The 23,718-nt window shown below is 43.4% G+C and overlaps 1 protein-coding gene across 2 annotated transcripts in view; it reads right to left on the bottom strand.

Moving 5' to 3' along the window:
* The window catches only part of TGFBR2 (transforming growth factor beta receptor 2), a 66,441-nt gene that overhangs the window by 16,780 nt on the left and 25,943 nt on the right, over nucleotides 1-23,718 (bottom strand). For both annotated transcript variants that reach the window (XR_014270554.1, XM_082499341.1), the window contains exons 2-4: nucleotides 21,546-21,717; nucleotides 19,717-19,907; nucleotides 2,439-3,238 (exon numbers count right to left, since the gene is read on the bottom strand). Coding sequence is in view for 1 of the 2 variants with exons in the window: in XM_082499341.1 (XP_082355467.1) it covers nucleotides 2,439-3,238; nucleotides 19,717-19,907; nucleotides 21,546-21,717 (1,163 nt within the window). In the remaining variant the exon portion in view is untranslated. The remainder of the gene's footprint in view (nucleotides 1-2,438; nucleotides 3,239-19,716; nucleotides 19,908-21,545; nucleotides 21,718-23,718) is intronic.

Below are 23,718 nucleotides of genomic sequence, written 5' to 3'. Positions count from 1 at the left end.
TGGCGAAGTGGACACTTCGGAAGGGAGAGCCACCCTGCCTGAAGACCTGGATAGGCTGGAAGAGTGGGCTAACAAGAATCTTACGAAGTTCAACAAGGAAAAGTGTAAGGTCTTGCACCTGGGAAAACATAATCCAGGAGTGCAGCACAGGCTGGGATCTACCTGCCTAGGGAGTGGCTCTGCGGAAAGAGATCTAGTGGACAACAAGCTCAATATGAGTGAACAGTGTGTTGCTGTGGCAAAGAAAGCCAACGGGATGCTGGGTTGCTTCAACAAGGGCATCGCCAGCAGAGATAAAGAAGTCATTACCCCAATCAGCGCTTGTCAGGCCACACCCGGAATACTGTGTTCAGTTTTGATGCTCAATATACAAAAAAGATGTGGACAGGATGGAAAGAGTCCAGAGAAGGGCCACGAAGATGATCAAAGGACTGGGAAGGCTGCCATATAAGGAAAGGCTGAGAGAATTGGGCTTGTTCAGCCTTGAGAAAAGAAGTCTTAGGGGAGATCTTATCACCATGTTCCAGTATTTAAAGGGTGGCTACAAAGAAGATGGAGACTCCCTTTTTACAAGGAGTGACACGGAAAAAACAAGGGGTAACGGGTACAAGTTATTCCTGGGGAGATTCCGATTGGACACAAGAGGAAAATTTTTCATAATGAGAACAATCAGCCATTGGTATAATCTCCCCAGGGAAGTGGTGGATTCCCCGTCATTGGACACTTTTAAGGTTCGGTTGAACAGGGTGCTGGGCTATCTTGTCTAGACGGTGCTTTTGCCCAGAAAGTTTGGACCAGATGAACCTTGAGGTCCCTTCCAAACTGGTATTCCATGATTCTAAAGTTGGCATGTTGGGGAATTTAAGTGGGTTGTGCTTGTGTGCCCTGAAGAATTAAGGTGGAGGTTGAAGTGGAGTCACTTCACACCGTCATACTCCTTGTCACAGAGAAGAATGACACTGGCTGTGTCACCCCCAAACAGATTCACTAGAGCTAAACAAAATAAAACAGTGGGCCTCAAGACCGGTGCTCAAGGACACTGACTCCGAAGCAGTAACCTGCTCTGGGCAGCACTGTACTTTGTTGTCAGTGTCGGTGTGGACTGTGGAAGTGGCACTATCAATGCTGTCCTCCTACTTCCAAGTGTCTGTGAGCAATGCCAGAGATATCCACTTGAAATGTGGGTTGCCTTTAAGCAATCAAAGTATCTGTGGGGTTGAGTTTCAGAGCTCCTGCTTTACACTGCTGGATACTCTGTTTTCACTTTACTCCAAATGGGATGAGTCTTATGACTGACAATATGGAACTACTTCACTGAACTCCAAAAAGGTCTCGCATGCTGGAGAGAAATGCTATGCAACTGTGAGTGGGGTTCATGTTATTTTAAATACACCTTCCCTGGTTATCAATTCACTCCTGGCAATGGTTAATAAACCCTCTCAAAATGAGATCAGGACAGTTGCCTCTCACTAAGGAGACTTTCAAAGCCACGTCTTCATTAGATAAACAACAGCAAAGATTCCATGAACTCAACTGAGCTGTCCCTGAAAACATTCTAAACCAAAATATTAGTTCAATGTGAAGTAAAAGTCAGTGTAAACGGACAGGCTTTGATGGGACCTATGTATAAAAATATAAACATAAAAATACATGTATAAGTAATATATATGTATAACTAAATAGTTAGGAATTAATTAACAAATGGTCTGAATTTATACTACAGGAGTTTTCATTACAAAAGCCGATATTTAGAGGTGTACTTGAAAAATTTCATCTTCAAAACATTCATAAACATCCTCCTGGCATACCTGTGAAGTAGATCAGTATTATCCATGCTACTTAGTTGAAAAATCACAAGGCAATTATTTTTATTTGACGTTCTTACATTTACTTACATGTGGAGAATGTACCATAATCTTAAACAAGGGGGGGGGGGGGGTGTTGCCTTTTAAAGTGATTATTTGTCACTCTAGTTATCTGCTTACATCTCTTGAGGACTGAATACTGACTTCATCTTTGCTGGGGTACATCTGGAATGGGTTTACTCACACAAAACTGTAGCGCTGCGAGGCCTGAAAACTGTGGCACAACCTCATCATGTGAAGCACACCATTACCATGTATGTATGTGAGTGTGTATTGCAGCAGCACCACAAACAATCATTAACAAGCTTATACAGGCTTAGTATAAGTGTATAGAGAGGATGGTTGCATCGTATACATACGCAGCTCTCCAATCATAACACCACATTCATTGCACTGCTCTCACTGTTGCTTTAACGTTAAGTTTAAATCCTCTTTGCTTATAAACACTTTCACATTAATTTTTAATGATTTAATGATATAGGACAGCATAAGTTTGTTTCCTCTTTTCACCCCAGGAACTGACATACCAACTGGTACAACACTCCCCACCACCCCTTCAAAATTATCACTTACCTGCCCGCTGTTAGCCAAGTCATCCACAGACAGAGAAGGGTCCAGCCTTAGGGATAACCCAAAGTCACAGAGACAGCAAGTTAAATCATTTTTCACCAGGATGTTGGAACTCTTTAGGTCTCTGTGCACGATAGGTGTTTTGGGGCGACCACAGGGTGTGTGATCACTATGCAGATGGGCAATCCCTCGGGCCAAGGACCCACCCAATTTCCAGAGGTCCTCCCAGCTGATAATGTGCCGTGTCAGATATTCCTGCAAGTTTCCTCTAGCATGGAAGGCAGTGATCAACCAATACTGTTTACCAAGATCTGTCTTACGCTCCTCTGCTGTCAAGAATTGGAGGATGTTCTCGTGTTTGAGGTTTACATCTGAAAAAATGTCTTTCTCAGTTTTCCAGGATGCATATTCTTCATAGGGGAAAATCTTGACTGCCACAGTTTCATACTGCTCCGATGTGTTTTGCTTCAATTTGGCTTTATACACTTCAGCAAACCTTCCTTTGCCAACAACAATGTCCAACTCAATGGGCAGCAATTCTGTGTTGTGGTTGATGTTGTTGGCACAGGTAGAGCTGATGTCTGAGCGGTCATCATCTAACATAATGGCACAAACATCACTGCAGTCCTTATGTTTCCTGGGCTTAACATTCTTCTCCCATGCCTTGTTGAGCTTCCTCTTCTTATGAGTGCGGTAGGCATAAAAGATAACAATCACAGCAACAGAAATCACCAGTAATGGGACAAGACTTATGATTGTGACTTTGGAAATTTCATCTTTCTCCTCTGGCTTATGAGGGTCATCTGTAAAGAAGAACAGAAGGAAGGCATACATTAAATGATATCACAGCTTTATGTATACAGGAAGCTGTCAATAATTATAATTTTTATCTGGAGTGCAATATATGATGTCCTCCCCTAACAGTAAATAATAAAAATTACCACTGCTTCCTTACCTCAAAATGTTGTTTTGTATACAGGCCTCCACTTACCAGGACTTTCCTGTCTGCTTATTTTATAAAAAGCCAGAACCGAAGGAGCAAGAACCTAATGTAATTTAATAGCTTTGTTCTTCTCTCAGGCTCTTAATAAATTATGGATGAAACCGTCACTTTGCTGAATACAATAGCCAAAGTCTCCTGCATTTACCCTGTTGATGTATTCTTGACAGATCTGCCCCTTTAACCGGTAACTACTACAACACATTAATTTTTCTAAGAACTGGATTGATAAATAAATAGACAATGCCGCATGTGAATTCCCACCTACTCAGTTATCACTCCAGATCCAGTATATTTCAGTGGGATCCATGTAAATACATCTTTGGGAAGCCTGTCCACACACAACTACCGCAGGCCAATAGTCAGGCACAATACGTATGTCTGCATACACATCTGAAAAACAAAACTCATTCTCATACTTTGATGTATATGAAAGAGTGTTGCTAGAACAAATTAAAACACCTGCATGTATATGGGTGTTTGAATCCTGCGGGCACAATCAGGCATGTATGACACATCTTCCCCCTCCCATGTACTTTTTGCATGGATTTATGTAACTGAAAACATCCTCTGTGTGTCACTTGCTGGCTGCACACTGGCTGCCCTGTTGTAAAGCAGTTGACAGTTCACTCCAAACTCCTTAGCTGGTGCAGTCCACATACCACCATATTCTTAGGTGGAACCTATAGGGATAGGGGATAGAAGAACAACAGAGACATATTCTATAATCGGGAGATGTTCTGGGAATGGCACAGAACATTATTCTAGAGGCGAGAGCTGCCCTATCACCTCTAGATGTGACCCTTCTAGTTCAGTTTCGGGTATTTTTTAGGGAAGGTAAACAATTTAAAAGAGAACAGTTTTATTCTGAAAACAGATTAAAGAAGGAGGGTCAGAGTTTATCTGAACCCGATTTGATTGTACACATGGGAATGTACTCTCCCAGCCTATTTCTTCCTTTGAGTCAGAGCAAATGTATTACCTTATCTTTCCGTGAGGGAGGGGATTGATTGGAAGAAGCCCTGGGAGTCTAACCTGAATGGACTAAACCAACTGAAGCTGCAACCAGAGTTAAGTAAGTGGGTTGTGTTGGCAGCACGATGCTCTGGCGGATGCTTACGGCACTGTCACTGACTCAGGTTCTGCATATCAGGCCAAAAAAGCCAAGAAGAAAAAGAAAAGTTTAATAAGCTCTGAAGGGAAGTTGCCATTAACTACATTAGCCACAAACCTCTGCTTCCCCTACTCTGTGCCTCTCAAAACGAAGGTGAGCAATGCTGAAAGGGGTGGGGGAAAGGAGTTTACCATTAGAACAAGCAATACCTCTGACACTCCAATTTCACATATAATCACTTTTCCATTGGAAACACAGTTAGCTGGCAAGTAGCAGGAACCATCAGCTATTCAAAGGCAGGTGACGGGACATCCGAAGAGTATATTTTTCTTTATTTGGAAGAAGGCCTGAATCCTGAACCAGGATGCGCTTCCTCTGTTTGAAAGGTTCATCAACCAGATGTAAAGCAAGTAATTCAAGCCCTGCCTCTCTCATAGGGTTTCAAGGAAGAGGAAGTGCCTTTCTAGCACTGACATTCCCGGCTAGCACAGGTCAGTGGCATTCACTACCAGCACCTACAAAGAATGTATTTCCTTCATTTATGCAAGAGGACCGTTTAAGCCAAGCCCTTCTTCCACACCTATGCAAACCACAAGTCCTTATTCTCAAGTGATTTCCCTTGGCAGAAAATATTAGTAAATTTTAAACTTCGTAAATTTTAAACGAAAGAAATACGTAAAAGTTCATCACAGATTACAAGCACCCCTTCTTCTTCTCAGCATGTTGAAGAGGGGAAAACAACTCAGTTATTGCGTGGCCCTTACTGGAGGAATATATTTAGAAACTCCAATGTCACTGTCAGCAAACAGAAGATTTGCATTGTTTATTCCCATGTGCATTCTTCGCTCTCAGAAAATCTGCTTTGTAAAGAACTCAGGAAACACCCCAAAGGAAGAGAACTGACTACATTGTGGGACGGCTGTTTCGGAGTTTTTGCTGCAAGCAGGCCACAACTGCATGAATGCAACTGTGATCTGTAACAATCAGGTAAAATAGTTTTGATGAACATTTGGGGTTCTGTTTTGGTTTTATTTCCTGACCACAGAAAAGCATGCTTGAATTTTGGACTCTGCTCTGGGAACTGAGTATATGTCATCTATATCATACGGTGTACTTTTTAACGAAGATGAACATGCCTCTTAAGGGCCCTTTAAGCCGTTTCTCTTTGCCACAATGCTGCAGTGTGTAGCCCAGATATTTGAAATACAAATGTCTTTCTAAATGAGGAAGAAAAACCCCGAGATGTATTAGTTCTCTTTCAAATTTCTCCCCATGAGTCCAAGCAGTTCTGCTCACCTCTAACTGAGCAGAAACTCACCCGAAGCCTCCACTCCTTGGCTGTTACGGCCACCTGTCTGAGGGTCTCCGATCATTCCTATAATGCCCTAGAGCAGCCTGTATTATCTGGACCTACAGCTGAGAAGTCTCCAGCAGACTTCACTGCCCCTTTGGCTCTTCCTCTTTTTGCAGGAGAGAAAGCTCTGCTTGTGGTGCAGGGGGATTTCTGGGTGGAAGGGAGAAACTGTTGATGTTGCAAATGTCACTTGAAAAAGAAGGAAAAAAAAAATTAAATCAAAGCAGAAGCTGAGCTGTTTGGCCACTTCCCCTGAGCACTCTATCATCCTGCACCCCTGCTGCAAAGTGACACATCCGCTTTGGCATCGTCCCTTGGAGGAAGTAGGGAGGCAGGGGGAGAAAAGCATATGGCCGCACATCCCCACCTAAAGCAGCAGGGACGAAGGGTGTGCTCGTCTTCAGTTTTTAAGACACTAAACAAGTCCCACTCAAGGCTTGGGAAGGGCAAGAATGAGCGCCAACAGGGAGAACTGAGTGTCAGGACTGACAAGGCTGAACCCTGAGCTTAGGAGGGGACCATGCTGCCTGCCATGAGAGTGAAAGGGGACAGCAGCAGCAAAGAGCTGGTGGCACCAAGGGCTGGTCCCAGCAAGGCACTTCTGGAACTGCCTCTGATATTGACTGCTGGTATGAATAAAACAAAATCAGCCCTTCCTGCACAAGCTAAGGTTGGGGTATTTCTCAGTTGAATCTGTGCACAAAGTCAGGGCAGGATCAAAATTCAGAGCGTATCTGTGTGTTTGCATAATGGCTGGCCAACATTTTCTGGCTTGACTACAGGAATCTAAGAATAAATGTGTTCATTTGCTTATAAATAAATAGCTATGACTCAAACCCCCGAATTTCTAAAATGGGAGTGCAGCTTCCTCTTTTTTGAATGCTGCAATGAGCAAAACCTGGCTGTGCAGGCAGGCAAGGAAACAGTTAAATGAAACAGCCTTTCAGGTTTTGCAAACGTGCTCCTAAATAACTTTCCCCACCCAGAACTATTATTTAGGCAGGATCAGTCCTTTCTTAAGCTTCAAAAGAGCCTATTAATATAGCATAACAATAGAGAAGTTGAGCTAAAAGAAAGCTTCCTGTCTGTGGTTTAAACTAAGCACAAACCATCTGCACAACCCTTAACACCACCTAAGCCTTTGGGGAATATGGCTCAGGTGCCAAGGAAAATGGAAACACTGTACAGCCCCTGTTGGGTCAGGAAGCTTCAAAGCACAACAGGGCTCTGCCTGCAAATTCTCGAGGTTGGATCGGGTGCCTCTGACTGAACTTCGGTGTCGCTGAACTTTGGAAACAAGAAATGAAACAACGGCAATAAAACGAGGACCCGCACTCGAATGCACCGGGCAGCAGAAATGCACAGCCAGTCCTGACAGGACCACTTCGGTGCCGTTTGCTGCTCCCGACAGTTCTGAAGTGGCTGCCTGTTCAACTGCTAGTCGAAGCCACACAGCAGGGCAAGAATATATTTGATATTGGCAGAACTCAGCTTAAACGCACCGACGCACCGCAAGCTTGTCGAGCGCCTCAGAACGCCCCAGAAACACAGAGTCACAAAATTACGGGCCCAGACCCGGGACCGTGATCTAGTTATTTTGCAGGCTCCTGAGACACAAAGCAGCCATTTGAGCTGACTGGAGGACAACTCCGTTTTGCAGCAATTCTGAGGTTTCAAAGTTTGGTTTCAATTCCACACTGGAATGAAAACTAACGCTTTTTGAATGTTTTTGCATAAACAGAATTTTGTTCAAATGTTGCAATTTGGCAAGAGATGTGAGTGCTGAATCCCCACCAGTGAGGGGACTAGTCTGGGGTATGGGAGCTCCGAGTTCAAGTCCTGCTCTTGTTTGATTCGGGGAAGAGCTTTTCATCTCCGATTATTCTGAATCAGGCAAAATGTTTGAACCTTATGTGCGTACTGATTTCTGGGCAAGATACTAGGCAATAAAATAATGGAAAAGTCTGCCCATCTCTTTAGCGCTACTTTCTGGATGAAAACTAATTCCATAACATACTTCATTTTCAGTGAAATGAAGTTTCACTCTGAGCAGCTGTTTGGGGTAACTTAGTTTATCCCTATTGAAGAATCCTCAACTGACAATGAAATTTTGTAGTTCAGTGTCTCATATCAAAAACGTGTCATGACTTTGGTCTTTTTAGAATTAAAATGGCTTGAAAATTTTCAGCACAACATTTTTAGATGGGAAATGTTGATTTTCAAAACAGAAACTTTGTTTCTTACATTCCTGTACTTACTTTTCCCTGAAATCCTATCTTGAAGACAAAAGTTGCCTGAACTTTTGTGTTTAAAAACTTCTGCTAATCTCTAATTTTACAGGCACTTTTTTTTTTTTTGGCTTTGTGGATGGGGGTAGGGAGATTTTTTTGGGGGGGGGGGTTGGTGGTGGGGTGGGGGGGGGAAGAAGCTTTTTCCTTAGGAAAAGGGTTGAACCTGACACAAAATACTTGGAAACAATCAAACTCAACGGCTGCACCTCAAACTAACCTGCATTTTTTTATCTTGACAGTTTCCTGGAAACATTTTAATTTTCCATCCTTGCTGGAGAGGAAGAATTTTTTTCAACTTAATAGTTTTGTGGGGCGGGAAATCAGTTCCAACCCTCCCTCAGCTCTATGCTGAACCATCTGATGGCAGTAGACAGAGATTACTAGATTTTAAAACCCGAGTGGACTCTATCTTGCTATCCAGTGGAGAATAAACCCTGAGATTTCTCGTAGACCTTCCCAAAAGTTAAAATCCTGCAGCCAGTTCCTGAATTTGACAAGAGTAAACCAGGTCCGTCAAGGCCAGTAACTTGTGTTTGTGCTGTACGTCTTCATCTTTTAGCCTAAAGAGCATATTACCAGGGTATCCAAAGCATAGCATCTTCTGAAGCAGCCTCCTGGAGAGGCACGAGCTCCGGTAGTTAGCAGGTCTGCCAGGGCTGCTGTAGGGGCTCCAAGATAGTAGAAATTACAAGGTAAAGCCATCTCTAGAGCCTGTTTCTAAAGCTGTCTTTCTAAAGCACTGCCATCCTCATGGCTCAGAAGTTGGGCCCTAAGGACGTTTGGCGAAAAGTGTGGAAACTCATTCACTTGACCTTTTGGTTATTTGCCAGCCTGAATGTTGCTCTGCAGTCAACATACGGCTGGCAAACCAGACCCAGCCTTCAGAGCACTTAAGGCAAGGCATTGCCCAGTGCCACCACTCGCCTCTTTTCCTGGGACCTAGTAAGGCAAAGGTATGCGCGGTTTTGGAGAGCTGTGGCACATTCACTGCTGCTCTCCCCTGGGGGCCAGCAGCTTTGCCCTTGGCACGTGGCTACCCAGGATCAGGTAATCAGGACCCAAGACACCTCTGTTAGGCCTGGGGAAAATCCCCAGTTACATGTGTTACATGTTGGAAGAGTCATGCATAACGCATCTGTCACCTGACGGGAATGGCTGCATCTTAGTCACGGGGGCGGGAGGCAGGCAACTTGATTGCCTCTGGGTGCCTTACTTGAGTGAAAAGGCTGGGCAGCAATGATGTCATGGATATTTTATCTACTGCAAGCAGAATTTCATTTTTCAACTGATTGCCAAGTATGCTATTCAGCACCCAGGAGATTTAAGAAACTCTTAAGCTCTAAGACAGAACAAATAGTTTTGTTGCTGTTTTATTCCTTCACTGCTGGCTAGAAAGTGTAATTCCTCAGTTTGTTGGCACAGCACCCATTTGTTTAAAATCTCCCACTCCTGGATGCATTCCCTTCTTATCTCTCCCATTCTAACAGGCGACTTCACTGTGTGTACATGGCATCTCTCACACATTTTAACTTTTGTAGCTGAGCTTTCCTACACAGTGATTTGAAAGCCAACACGTTCTAACTTTACATGATGTGACTATGTTTCTGTGATACATGCCTCAGTTATACAACTCGGTGTCTGCTGCTGTTTGCTGGTGGTTTTCTGGAACAAATCAATCTCTCCAGTTTCAATATGTTCCAACAGATGCCACACATTAACCACTATTTTTATTCTCAGCCTGAGTTTCACCCCTCCAACCTTTCCCAAAATATTATGTTGCCAGTGTTAGTTACAGTTTGTTTCTGTCTGTAATTATTAAAGTCTCTTCCATGACAACCTGATAAAAGGTTGGCCACGTTCCCACACTTATTAAGCTCTCAAGTGATGCAAATTGTAACAAATATGCCAACCAGACTGGAAGAGTGCTGCCTAGTTTGTTTTTACACAAATCTGTAACTGAGCTCTGCACGGTTATTTTCGTAGGAAGCAAACAATATAAATAATACAGAGCAAAACAAAATTTTGGCTTCTTTTACCTCTTTCCATTCTACTTCCTTTCTATCCCACTAAGTGAATCAGACATTTAGTATTAGACAGCCTCTCCTTTGGTTACATACAGCTGCAGGCATTGGGTGGGACTCTGTGACTGGGAATACCTAAGAGGAAACATAGGGAACAACGCCAACGGACAAGCGGTGTGAGGCTCTGTGCAACATTCTGTAATGCCACTGACCTCTTTTACGGAGCAGCTGGAAGACAGTTACCTTCTGAACAAGTTAGCTGGGTAACAGAAAAACAGATTAATGAAAGCCTTTGTTAAAATCCACTTGGAAGCAGCCCAGCTGCAATCATCTCCCTTCTGCTGCTCCTTGAGCACTGGACAACTCATCACATGAGTATTTACAGCCTGGAGGCTGTTTGTAAGCAGGTCTTACGTCTGCTCTTAAGTCTGAGATCCTACTCCCACCTGTATGGGCCAGTGTCTCAGCTATTAGGAGCAAGCAATTCTCTGCTCAAAAGAAAGAAATAGAGAGGGTACACACCACAAGGCATCCTGTGGTTTTACCTGCGTGAACACGGGGATTACGTAAGGAACTAGGATGGACAACCTACCCCGATCCTACAGGCACAGGTACATGAGCTGCAAGGAAGAACAATTACAAATGGGGATCCCTCCAGGAAAAGTGCCACTCCAGCGTCCAGCGGGCAGTTCCCCAGACAGAGTAGAAGGCCTGATCTTACTTCCGATCCTCTTGAAGGGACTTTGAAGTCATTTTTGCAAGTAATGAGTACTATGACCAGGATTGGAGGGGCCCTGTCTCCAGCCAGGTGGGGGAAAGGGACAACTGGGTTTATTGGACTGTGTGGATCTGATGGCCTGGCACATCAGATCCACAGGGGTATAAGGCTCTAGTGGACACCGGTGCACAGTGTACTCTAATACCATCAAGCTATAGAGGGGCAGAAGCCATTTGTATTTATGGAGTGACAGGGGGATCCCAGGAGTTGACTGCATTGGAAGCTGAAGTGAGCCTAACTGGAAATGAGTGGTAAAAGCATCCCATTGTGACTGGCGCAGAGGCTCCATGCATCCTCGGCATAGACAACTTCAGGAGAGGGTATTTTAAGGACACCAAAGAGTACCGGTGGGGTTTTGACATAGCTGCATTGAAGAGAGAGGGAATTAAACAGCTGTCTACCTTGCCTGGTCTCTTGGAGGACCCTTCTGTTGTGGGGTTGCTGAGGGTCGAAGAACAGGTGCTGATTGCTACCACAATGGTGCATCGGCGCCAATATCGCACCAACCAAGACTACTTGATTCCCATCCATAAGCTGATTCGTCAATTAGAGACTCGAGGAGTGATCAGCAAGACTCTCTCACCCTTTAATAGTCTCATATGGCCAATGCAAAAATCTAATGGAGAGTGGAGGCTAACAGTGGACTATCGTGGCCTGAATGAAGTCACGCTGCTGCTGAGCGCTGCCATGCCGGACATGCTAGAGCTTCAATATGCACTGGAGTCGAAGGCAGCCAAGTGGTATGCCACAACTGATATTGCTAATGCTTTTTTCTCAATCCCTTTGGCAGCAGTGTGCAGGCCACAGTTCGCTTTCACTTGGAGAAGCGTCCAGTACACCTGGAATCGACTGCCTCAGGGGTGGAAACACAGCCCTACCATTTGCCATGGACTGATCCAGACTGCACTGGAACAGGGTGAAGCTCTGGAACACCTCCAATACATTGACGACATCATTGTATGAGGCAACACAGCAGAAGTTTTTGAGAAAGGGAATGAAATAGTTTGAATCCTTCTGAAAGTCGGTTTTGCCATAAAATGAAGTAAGGTCAAGGGACCTGCACAGGACATGCAGTTTTTAGGAATAAAATGGCAAGATGGACACCATCAGATCCCAATGGATGTGATCAACAAAATAGCAGCTATGTCTCTACCGACCAGTAAAAAGGAAACACAACCTTTCTTAGGTATCATGGGTTACATCCCAGATTACAGTCTGATTGTGAGCCCTCTATATCAAGCGACCTAGAAGAAGAACGATTTTAAATAGGGCCCTGAGCAACAATAAGCCTTTGAACAAATTAAACAGGAAATAGTTCATGCAGTAGCCCTGGGCCCAGTCCAGGCAGGACAAGATGTTAAAAAATGTGCTCTACACCGCAGCTGGGGAGAACGGCCCTACCTGGAGCCTCTGGCAGAAAGCACCAGGGAAGGCTCGAGGATGACCCCTGGGGTTTTGGAGTCAGGGATACAGAGGATCTGAAGCCTGCTACACTCCAGCTGAAAAAGAGATATTGGCAGTAGACGAACGGGTTCAAGCTGCTTTGGAAGTGGTTGGTACAGAAGCACAGCTCCTCTTAGCACCTTGACCGCCAGTGCTGGGCTGGATGTTCAAAGAAAGGGTCCCTGCTACACATCATGCAACTGGTGCTACATAGAGTAAGTGGATTTCACTGATCACACAGCAAACTCAAATGGGAAACCCCAATTGCCCAGGAATTCTAGAATTCATCACGGACTGGCTAGAAAGCAAAAATTTCAGACTGTCACCAGAGAAGGAGGTGATGCACGTGGAAGTAGCTCCACCACATAATAAACTACCAGAAAATGAGAAGAAATATGTCCTGTTCACTGATGGGTCCTGATGGATTGTGGGAAAGCATCAAAAGTGGAAGGCTGCTGTGTGGAGTCCTACACGATGAATTGCAGAAGCCGCTCAAGGACAAGGTGAATTCAGCCAGTTTGCAGAGATGAAAGCCATCCAGCTGGCTTTAGACATTGCTGAACGAAAAAAATGGCCAGTACTTTATACTGACTCATGGATGGTGGCAAATGTTCTGTGGGGGTGGTTATAGCAGTGGAAGCAGAGTAACTGGCAGTGCAGAAGCAAACCCCTCTGGGTTGCTGAATTGTGGCAAGATATTGCTGCCTGGACACAGACTCTAGTTGTGTAAGTATGTCATGTAGATGCCCACACACCCAAGAGTCAGGCCACTGAGGAACATCAAAACAACCAGCAGGTGGATTGGGCTGCTAAGATTGAAATGGCTCAGGTGGACTTGGACTGGCAATATAAGGGTGACTTATTCATAGCTTGATGGGCTCATGACACCTCAGACCATTAAGAAAGAGATGCAACATATAGACGGGCTCATGACCAAGGAGTGGACTTGACCATGGACATTATTGCACAGGTTATCCATGAATGTGAAACATGCACTGCAATCAAGCAGGCCAAGCAATTACAGCCTCTTTGGTACGGAGGATGATGGCTGAAACATAAATATGGGGAGACTTGGCAGATTGATTATATCATACTCCCACAAACCTACCAAGGCAAGTGCCGTGTGCTCACAATGGTGGAAGCAACCACTGGATGGCTGGAAACATATCCTGTGCCCCATGCCACCGCCTGGAACACTATCCTGGACCTTGAAAAGCAAGTCTTATGATGACACGGCACCCCAGAGCGAACTGAATCAGACAACAGGACTTGTTTCCAAAACAGCCTCATAACACTTTGACCAAGGAACATGGCATTGAGTCACATCCCCTATCACACACCAGTCTCTGGGAAGATAGACCAATACAATGGACTGCTAAAAGCTACACTGAGAGCAATGGGTGGTGGGACCTTAAAACACTGGGATACACATTTAGCAAAAGCTACTTGGTTAGTTAACACCAGGGGATCTACCAACTGAGCTGGCCCTGCCCAATCAAAATTTCCCCGTACAGTAGAAGGGGATAAAGTCCCTGTAGTGCACATGAAGAATATGTTAGGGAAGACAGACTGGGTTAGTCCTGCCTCAGCTAAAGCAAACCAATCTGCAGGATTGCTTCCACTCAAGGACCTGGGTGCACTTGGTGGGTGATGTGGAAGGATAGGGAGGTCTGATGCATCTCTCATGTGGATCTGATTTAGGGTGAGAATAGCAAATGAACCAAATTGTGTGATGTTAATTGCTAAATAACCCTGCCACTATACAACAAACAATTCTAATAATGATGATATCAATTGTATTACAGTAATAATCACTCAAACTAATGACAGATGGACCATGATGAAACCGAGGAAAATGCAGTGGTGATGGGATGAGAACTGACCTCAGCAGCTGGCACCCAGCAACTTCCTTGAGATCGACATCTTCAACCCGTGGACTGTGGGCATGGGACGCACCAGATACACCAGCCGCGAGCTCCCAGTGCAGCATGCAACAGGCCAGCACTACACACCATCTTGCCTGCCCTGAGAGACTGTTCTAACAGATGGAGCCCAAAGTCATGGATTACATGAACTCAACGAACATTTTAGACAGATGGCCCATAGACTAAGGGAATTATATTTGTATGTATATGTATGTACCTATATATAGAAGACAGGTAAAAGTGGCAGTAATTAACTGGAAACTCTAAGATCTGGGAATGACGTAGACGGCATAGAATAAGGGGTGGATAATGTCCTGGTTCTGGCAGGGATAGGGTTAATTTTCACAAGAGGCTGGAATGGGACACAGCAGGGAAGGGGGGGGTTGGCTGACCCAGACTAGCAGACAGGTATTCAATTCCATGTGCTGCCATGCCCAGTATATAGCCCAGTCTATAGCCAGGGGAGCTGGCCAGGGGAAGGGGCAGGAGGTCACTGCTTGGAGTGGGCTGGGGCTTCCTGGGTCTGGTAGGTGAGTGCTGGTACAGTAATCATGTTTTGTACATTCCTCTATCAGTATTATTGTTGTTTTCCTCTTTCCTTTGCCGTTCTGTTAAACTGCCTTTATCTCAACCCAGGAGTTTTGCCTTTTTCTTCCGATTCTCCCCTCATTCCAGCAGGGGCTGGGGAGGGGAGGTGAACGACGACCACATGGTTCTTTGATGCCAGCTGGAGTTAAACCACAACATAAGGAGAAGAAGAGGAGAGAAAGAAAGGAAAAGACAGGGGCAACATGTTAGAGACAAGCGAAAGACACCAAGTTAAGGAAATTATAAAACATTATCTGTATCTCCTGCAATCTGGGCACAGGACAAGGCACCATGCAGGCATGCTTGCGGTGGTTTGGGCAGCAGAACAATACTAGGTCTCCCAGGTAACAGCCGTACACAGTGAGCAATCAAAGCACTTCACACTGCAAATCCATAGGCTGTCATTTGTTTGGGCAAATGACTCACCCACAATTGATTAATCAAATACGCCTCTTACACTCTCAATTAGCAAACTCAAGTAAAACCACGATCGATGTGAAGATTATTAGCAGCACAACACCTTCCCCCCCTCCAACACATTTCCCCAATTAGCTTCATTATTCTCATAAACCCTTGCCGGCCTGTCAGTCATCTCTATCACTGAAGTTCTGACATTTCAAGGCAACTGTTTGAATGATTCAGATAATCATTAAAACTTGTATACACTGTTGCTGCTAAAGGTTTCTCCCATATTACAAATGGGTGCGGTGGGAATGACCTCGTCTTGCAGTACATGAGGAATAAACAGAGACTATCTGAACAATCCCAGAGGCACCTTGGCCGCAAACCGCATGGAGATCTGCATTGCATGGCAAGCCAGGTGAGGATGAAAAACAATCACCACATAAATTATTAGAATGAAACGACTCTAAACCAAATAGAGCTGGGCTACAGCTCTGCAAATCCTGTTTCCAGATTTTGAGATCTCTGCATTTTTGCTTGGATTTGAACTTGATGCCCAGGATAACAACTGCATATATAACAGCAACAGTATTTAAAGGATTTCTTTTCCTGTCTGCAGCCTCCAGTGCTGGGGTCACCCCTTTGCATGCTGCTGAACGAATGTGTCTGAATGAGCCCGCACAACAGGAAGAAGTTGCACTGAAGAGCAGGGAGGTCATGCACCGAATAACATGCAGGTATCCTGTTGCCCCGGCCACAACGAGTGCCTGGTCATCTCTGCTCGTGGAGAACAGAGAACGGGTCAGACATGAGGCTGGACCACAGTCCCTTTGGGTAGACAAGCCTTGACCAAGCTTAGGATTGTTAATAAAGAAGAACTTTGTTAGGCATTTGTCATGCTCACACTGGCTGACGAATAGAGGCTGGGAGATGGTGCGGCGAAGGGAAGGCTGAGGAACAAAGCTGCCCAAACACCAAGGGAGGCCTGGAACTGTGCAAGCAGCTACAGACAGACCTGGTTCATCACAACAGGTCAAAACATAAGGCGGCAAAGCAAGATACAGAAGATCCACCAGACATCAGGGAGGAAAAAACACTGGTAGTCCAGTCCTGCACTCATCTTTTCCATGACAGCAGGACCAGGCCCCTGTCTGCCACCTAGCCAACTTGTAGCCAGCCAGGGCCTTTTTTGCCCCAATTTTGGCTAATCTTTTCCAGTGGTTTTGCTTCCTGGCTTTGCCTTCTGGTCATACTGACATTAGACATTTGAATAAATAATAATTAAAACAGACTGGCATTGAGTTTTGCTGTGAGAAGCATTTTTCCACCACAGGGGTGCAAGCTGCTTGCCAGTCACCCACAATTTTGCTTGGCAAAAAAAGAGAGGGATTAAAAAATAAACACAGAGTAGTCAGATTTGCAATGGCTACCTGTCCCCTGTATATTATTTCTCCAAGAACCACAGAACATTGTTTGGAGTGATTCTGCACACAGTATTTTCCACCAGCTGCCTGTGGCCTGAAATGCCAGGGATCTCAATCAGGGTCAGAAGCCCCCTGACGGAGCAGAACTACAGGCATGTTTAGGTACATGTCTGAGTGTATCTTTCTTACTTTGCAGATTGGCAATTTAAATGAAAGTCCATACAAGAAACAGGCATTTGATTTGGATGCAACTACTTCAAACATTTCCAAAGCCACCCTTGGGTGAGTCACAACACCTCCCACTACCCAAAACCTTTAGATGTTTGTGTCTAAAACCAGAGGCAGCAGATTTAACCTTCACAGTCAAGACTGATACAAGCCAATAGTGCTATAAACCAATTTTTCTATAAGCAATAACAGCTCAGCTGTGAATCACTGGAAAACAGTGACTAACTTCTGTTGGAAATTAGAACTTGTTGCCTTACTCACAATTTTCTTTCTTACCTCAGAAACACCAGGAACAAACTAAATCTGGTCTGTCTTAAGTCTGCACCCAGGAAGAAGAAGAGCTAGAACACTGATCATTTATAGCAATAGCTTGAAAGGAAAGGATGTGATTAACAGGTGAAAAGTTACAACCTTTTTTATAGTCTCAGTTTCTGCTAATAAATGAGTAAAATCACTTTTTGATCAGGCTTTTTTAGACTAGCTTTTTTCTACTCTCTAAAACTATAGGATGTGCAAAAACACTGCAAAAATTCTTTCTCTGGTGGACAAGAAACGCAGAGAGAAAAAAAGGCAAGAACAATGTACAGAATAGATCTGGATGACAGTCATTCCAAAGGCAAAATTATTACAGGCTATTATCTAGTTGTCTGGAGGAGCCGTGGACCAGCTGGCTGTGATGTTCTGCTCAAAGTTAAACACAGACAGGAAACCGCATGTCTGATACTGTAAAAATCGTTTGTCTTCCTGCCATGGCTAACCAGGCAAGCAACCCAAAGGGGCTGTTTTCATTTAGAAGAAACACTAATCCACAACAATAAAAAAAGGAATGACAAAGCCTCAATTCTCCCTCCTCCCAACTGGAGTTAATGCTTGTGTTTGTGAATGAACTGCAAATGTTACAAACTGGAGTTTTACATTACTTTAATTTTTATCTGTAGTTATTCACTTAGTACATGTGAATGCAAGACAGTTTTCATGAGTCGCCTAGAGTACTTACAGCACATGACCTAGAAAGAAAAGCTCCACTCGGAAGACTGAAAGGAATTAGGGTAAAAAGACTGGGTTTTAATTTATACTACAGCTCCTTTTAGGCTGCTCTGGAAGTGTGAGGGGGGCTGCAAAGTTAATGGGAATGAAGGCACTTGGTGTTGAATTTATAGAACGGTTTTCATAAACGTACACACAGAAGACAGATTTGTCAGAGTGATTGTATTCAGCTACATAGCTTCAGAAGAAACAGCTATAATATGACTAATTTATTAAAATGTAGCCAAAATCCAAAAGGGTGTGGTTCGCTTTGTATAAAAACTCTAGACAGCCCACACAGAGTAAGATCTTTTCACTGGGAACACATTCTCTTCAATAAAATCAAGGCAATCTGTTAGAATTAGGTTCTGGGTCTACCACCTGTGCTCACATCACCACCAGTATTTACTCCAACTCCTTTAAAGCCTACCCAAGTAAGGGTTGGTCATACAACCATGGATCAGCAGTCAGGTTGTCTGGTTTCAAATGAAGCTTGAGAAGGAGAGGAGGAAGAGGGGAAGACGTGGCACCAGATATGGATAGCCTGGACCAAGGAAGGCAAAGACTTTCTAGCTTGCTTTTGGCTAATCTGTTGTGGTTTTGCAACCTAAATTAGTTAGCCTTCTGGGAGGGCTAGGAAGTGAGACCTAAAAGCCACTCACATAGTTGTCCACCTCAGTGCAGTCACATACCATGTTTCCCAGGAGTGGAAGCAGTGTCCCACCCCTTCGTTATCTCAGATAATGAGGATTTGATGATATCTTTTTCTGAGGAACTTACAGGTGATAAGGATGTGTGTGCCATATTCATTTAGAAGTGTGTGCACACAAAGTTCCCCACAGGAGGTATCACACTTGCCTGTGAGAGACATTACTTAGTCTCAGTAAAAGGATCATTGTGGGATCCAGCAGGTAGGAGAAAATAAAGCGAGGTGTGTGTGCGTGCACACATGGACATCTGTGTGCGCAGCATGAGGTCCACCAGCACTGTACACACCTGTACTGCTTTTTACTCTATTTGCAGTGGTCTATATAGGCATTCGTGAAGTAGAATGAGGACAGGTTAAGCACTTGTGATTTGGTCTATGCTCAGATTTCACTGGTTTAACTGAACTCACATACATGTCCTTGTGCTGTAGTAGGCATGAGGTAGCATATCCACCATTGAAGGAACCTTAGCTACTTCACGCCCACCACCGAACAAGTGCAGAGGGTCAGTTACAACAGAGAAGCTGACTTTAAATTCACATCCTGTCAAGTCAGTCAGTAGTATCTGCATATACGTATGTCACACTATGGCAATACATCCTTTTAGAAGAGGCAAGATCTTAAATGTGGCATTTGCCTCTTGTTTATGTTTTATAATGTAATTAGCATATGTTGCATTTTGGTGCGTCAACAGAACAGCTCTAAACATCTTGCTTTCATCTTTCTTTTCATCAACTTCTAAGTGCAATGTCTTGAGCTGAGTATCAGACTTACTTCAAAGGGAGGACAGGCTGGCAGGAAGAAATAACCCCTGAACACAAAAAAGGTTGAGATTTTGCAAGACTTGTAAAAGACCAAAATAGCTCCTGCCACTAGAAGTTTTTCTCCACAAAATGCGATTCCAAAGTCCATGGGTATGACGCAGTTGATACCACTTGCAAGGTATAGCCTAGGAACGCAGGGTAAATTATTAAACTTACCTGTTGGAAAAATGAGCATATCATTGCATTCTTCACCTGTACAGGAACACATGAACATCAATCCCCCATCTTCTTTCTTTTCCCTCATCAAACACTGCTCTGAGCTGGAGTCATCCAACATGTGACCATACAGTGTTGTCTGGGGATCATGGCATATTGTTTCTAACGTCACATTTTCATCATTCTGTCTCCTAAAAATGAAAAGGATAAAATTGAAATCAAAGAAGGAGTAGTTTACAAAGGGCACAGACAGGACTGTGCCTGCCCGAAAGTTGCCTCTTTAGAGAACTCAAATGGGATTTAAAGAGTATCATGTGTTCTTCTCTGGCTTTCCTGAATGGGGTAAATTTGGCTGTGTCTGGGCTTCTCACACTGGGGCATTTGTACAATGGCACAGCTACTCTTGTATAATATTACCACTAAGCTCCAATGAGTGCCTTTGAAAGTCTCACCCAGAATTATTCAACTAATGCTCAATGAACTGCTGTGAGCTTCAGAACATAGTTTTGGTTTTTGTGGCCACTGTGCAGACAGTAAAAATCTGTGGGAAATTATGATAAAAACTGAATTATTTCCTCAAAATCTGAGGAATTTCTAGTGAGTTGGCCTTTTCATTTTGCTTTTGGAGTCTACAATCAGCACAATTTCTGCACTGAAGGAGTTATCCTTATAATCTAAAAACAAAAACAAATCAATACCAACCAACAGAACTGGTGCAAGACAGAGTGGCCTCACTGTCAGGGAAATAGTTACAGCTGATCGTCTGGACCATATTCCTGTGGTTTGTCCTGGTACGCAGATTTCGTTTCATTGACAGAGGCAAAGAGCATTTTAAATACAGTTCTCAACTCATTTTCCCTTTGGATAAATTGGCATGAAAAATCCAGAATGTATCTTAAATTGTACTACAGCCACTTTGCATGGCAATAATAGACACTGACCACTTACTAAAGGAGCACAGGACAAACATGGAACAGCACACTGGACTGATCCTGCATTTGAAGTGTCTACTTCCAATTATGCTGAACATTTCTTCAAGTCAATGGACACAACTAATCCCTCAATAAATGAATTAATGATGCCTTTCTCTAAGTGGTTCTAATTATGTTCCTAAATCAGCAGCAATGTTGCAAATACTCAGTTCTGCTCCTTTTGTCCACTTATGAACTCATTAAGGGTGTTTCTGGTTTTCTTCGGTAGGATTGGCTTACCATTTATGGAAGGGCAAAACCCCATTTTTTTGACTGGAATGAAAGTTTAGAGTCAACAAATCCTAAAAAAAGTGTTACACCTCATTTTCTTGATTTCTTTGAACCTAGACATATGCTATATAAAAAGCAACATGACTACATCAGAGTCACAGAAGATTTTTTTTACCATTAAGAGAAAGTATTTCTATCTATACATGGTAAATAAGCCTCCTCTGACTGATCTAAATAATCTAGTTCACTATGAAGCCTGAGAGAGAATCGTCTTTCTTCAGCAAATGCCACCACAATCCTCTGGGTCTCAAATCTGTTTCTACTCTGAGTGCTGTGGGTGGATGCAGCTTAATGGTTTGAGCAAAAACATGCCTCTTTTCCAATAACAGCATAAGCTGGAACAGAACTGCTTTAGAAGGAAAAAATCCCCAGAACATTTCATACCAGAACTGTTGTTAACCTCAGGCAACTCTCAGTATGCTGAGCACAGATATGAGTTGGAAGCAAGAGAGCAAAGCCTGGTGAAGCAGCAGGGACATTCTGAATATCAGAGCAATTGAGGAAAGTACTAAGCAACGATGAATGAGGGTGTGCTCCCCTCCCCACCCATATGAAGAAATAACTTACCATATAGCTACACAGACTTCGCTATTGTTCTCACAGATAGCAGTGATGTTGCAGTTGCTCTTGCACTGATGTTGGTTTGAGCAGGTTGTTACTTTGATGTCACAAAATTTGCATAGGTTTGGCATTTGCAATCCATTTTCCTTATTTCTGTCTACAGGTGACATAATTTCAGCTTAAGGGAAAAAAAAAAAGAGAAGGAAACTCAATGATGGTAGACTGTCAGATTGCGTTATTGCTCATTATAAAGATAAGGTTTTCATCAGCAACAAACATTCCCTCCCACCTTAAATTAGAAAATCTTTGATCTTTCACAGCTACCAATTTTCTTTACAACAGGGCAAATGCCACAGTGCCAAGACCAGGTTAATCAAAGTGAATTTGAAAAGTGAAATCAACTTCTATTGACTTCAGAAGGAAAGTTGCTTTGTAATTTGCAGAATCAATCTTATTCCGAGTCCAGTTTGCACTGAAATAACTACTCTACAGTTACCCATTTGCAGTATGCACAGGCAGCATATATGTCCACCACATACAGTATACTGCATCATGGTCTGTGTGCCAAAGTAACTGTGGATACCATAGTGGGAATGCACGTTAGGTGGGTGACATCATTATGACATGGATCATGATGAATTTTGCAAGTTTGTCTTTACTAACCTGAAGCATAACCTAGGTGTCATCCTTAATCTGATTACCATTGACATAGAAAAACACAGAGCTGGAACTGACTTTAAATTTAAGGTAGATGGTCTGCCAGAGATTGCGGGTGAAACTCAAACTGGAAATGCAATAGGGTATCTGTGCAGCTCATGTAATCTGCTACTGGAGTATTCCTAAGCAACACAAGGGGACTTGAACTCAAACTGACTTGCAATGACAGTCTGTCTTGTCAAAGTCTACTTTGACCCAACAGCTACATTTCTGCACCCAGGCACTGAAGAATTACTTCCTTACTGGTTCTGAGTCTTCGTACTCACCATCTGCTTCAGCATGGCAGCAGTAAGGGAAGAGATATTTTTTCTCCCAGTGTATGAATTTCAGGAAACATATTTTTAGTTCAAAAAACTATTTTGAAAAGCCAGTGTAACTACAAGGAGCAGAAAAGGCCAACTTTTTTCTAAAGCTAAAATGAATATGCAACTACCTGAAGTGGAGCAGATTATCTACAACAGTTTCAGTCTGACTAACTGTGTAATATATTTGGAAAAGTAGGTTGAACCACTTTAAGGAGATACTGGGCTCCATATACCACAGCCCTGCTCTTGTAGCCACCTGTGCATTAAAACTACGTTCATATTGCTCTCTGTGGCTAAATGTTGCTAGTCAACCGATAATAGGCAACCGGGGATTTGTAATTTCCTCCTCTCTCCTCCATTAGCTGAGAAATCAATTTTTTCTTTCTAAAACTTCACTATTTATTACCATTAGAATATTTTATTACAGGAATTAAATATACATGCTTTTTCCAGAAGGAAATAAAAGGGCCTCTTGCTAACATTTTCAATGGATTTCTGAGCCATTGTGAGAGACGAAAAGAAAAGTCTTCCCTCTTCATCCAAATGCCACATCCTTCTCATCACTAGCATGCTCTAGTACTGACCTAAGGTCTCTGATCTTACTGCCATTGTAATCAGTGGCAAAACTCCCAATGATTTTAATGGTATAGAAGAAGTTCCTACACAGAGGGAAGGGTTATGATGAGCTCACTGGGAGCACTCACGGATGGAGAATGCTGGCAGTATGTTACAGGCTGGCTGAATCTTAAGCCCCAATTAAGAACATTTCTTGTTCTTAATTATTTGTGTTGCAACAACTCCCAGAAGCCATGCAGAAGAACAAAGCCCCATTGAAGTAGGTGTGGTAGGAACTCAAAAGGTCTTGAATCTAGTGTTCTATAAAATATGCATTAATATAATCATCGTTATGGCAAATTGCTCTGCTCTTCTGGATGGTACCTCTTATTTACCACATGTTGAAGTGAAACTAATAGCTGCATTGATTTATCTTGGTTCCAGTAATGATCAAAGCAAGCTGATAATGAGGGACTGTCCCCCTACCCAGTAAGAGACAATCTATGGTCCTAAAAGCCTGGATGAACAGTACAGATACGTATCAAGAGAGAGGTGAAGTGACTCACCCAAGTTCACACAGGAAGCCTGTGGCAGGGTGCCAA

The sequence above is a fragment of the Vanellus vanellus genome, assembly GCF_965231255.1.
Source record: "Vanellus vanellus genome assembly, chromosome: 2".
NCBI classification, from domain to species: domain Eukaryota; kingdom Metazoa; phylum Chordata; class Aves; order Charadriiformes; family Charadriidae; genus Vanellus; species Vanellus vanellus.
The sequence above is the reverse complement of the archived record's forward strand: the minus strand, read 5'-3'. Positions and strand labels throughout refer to the sequence as shown.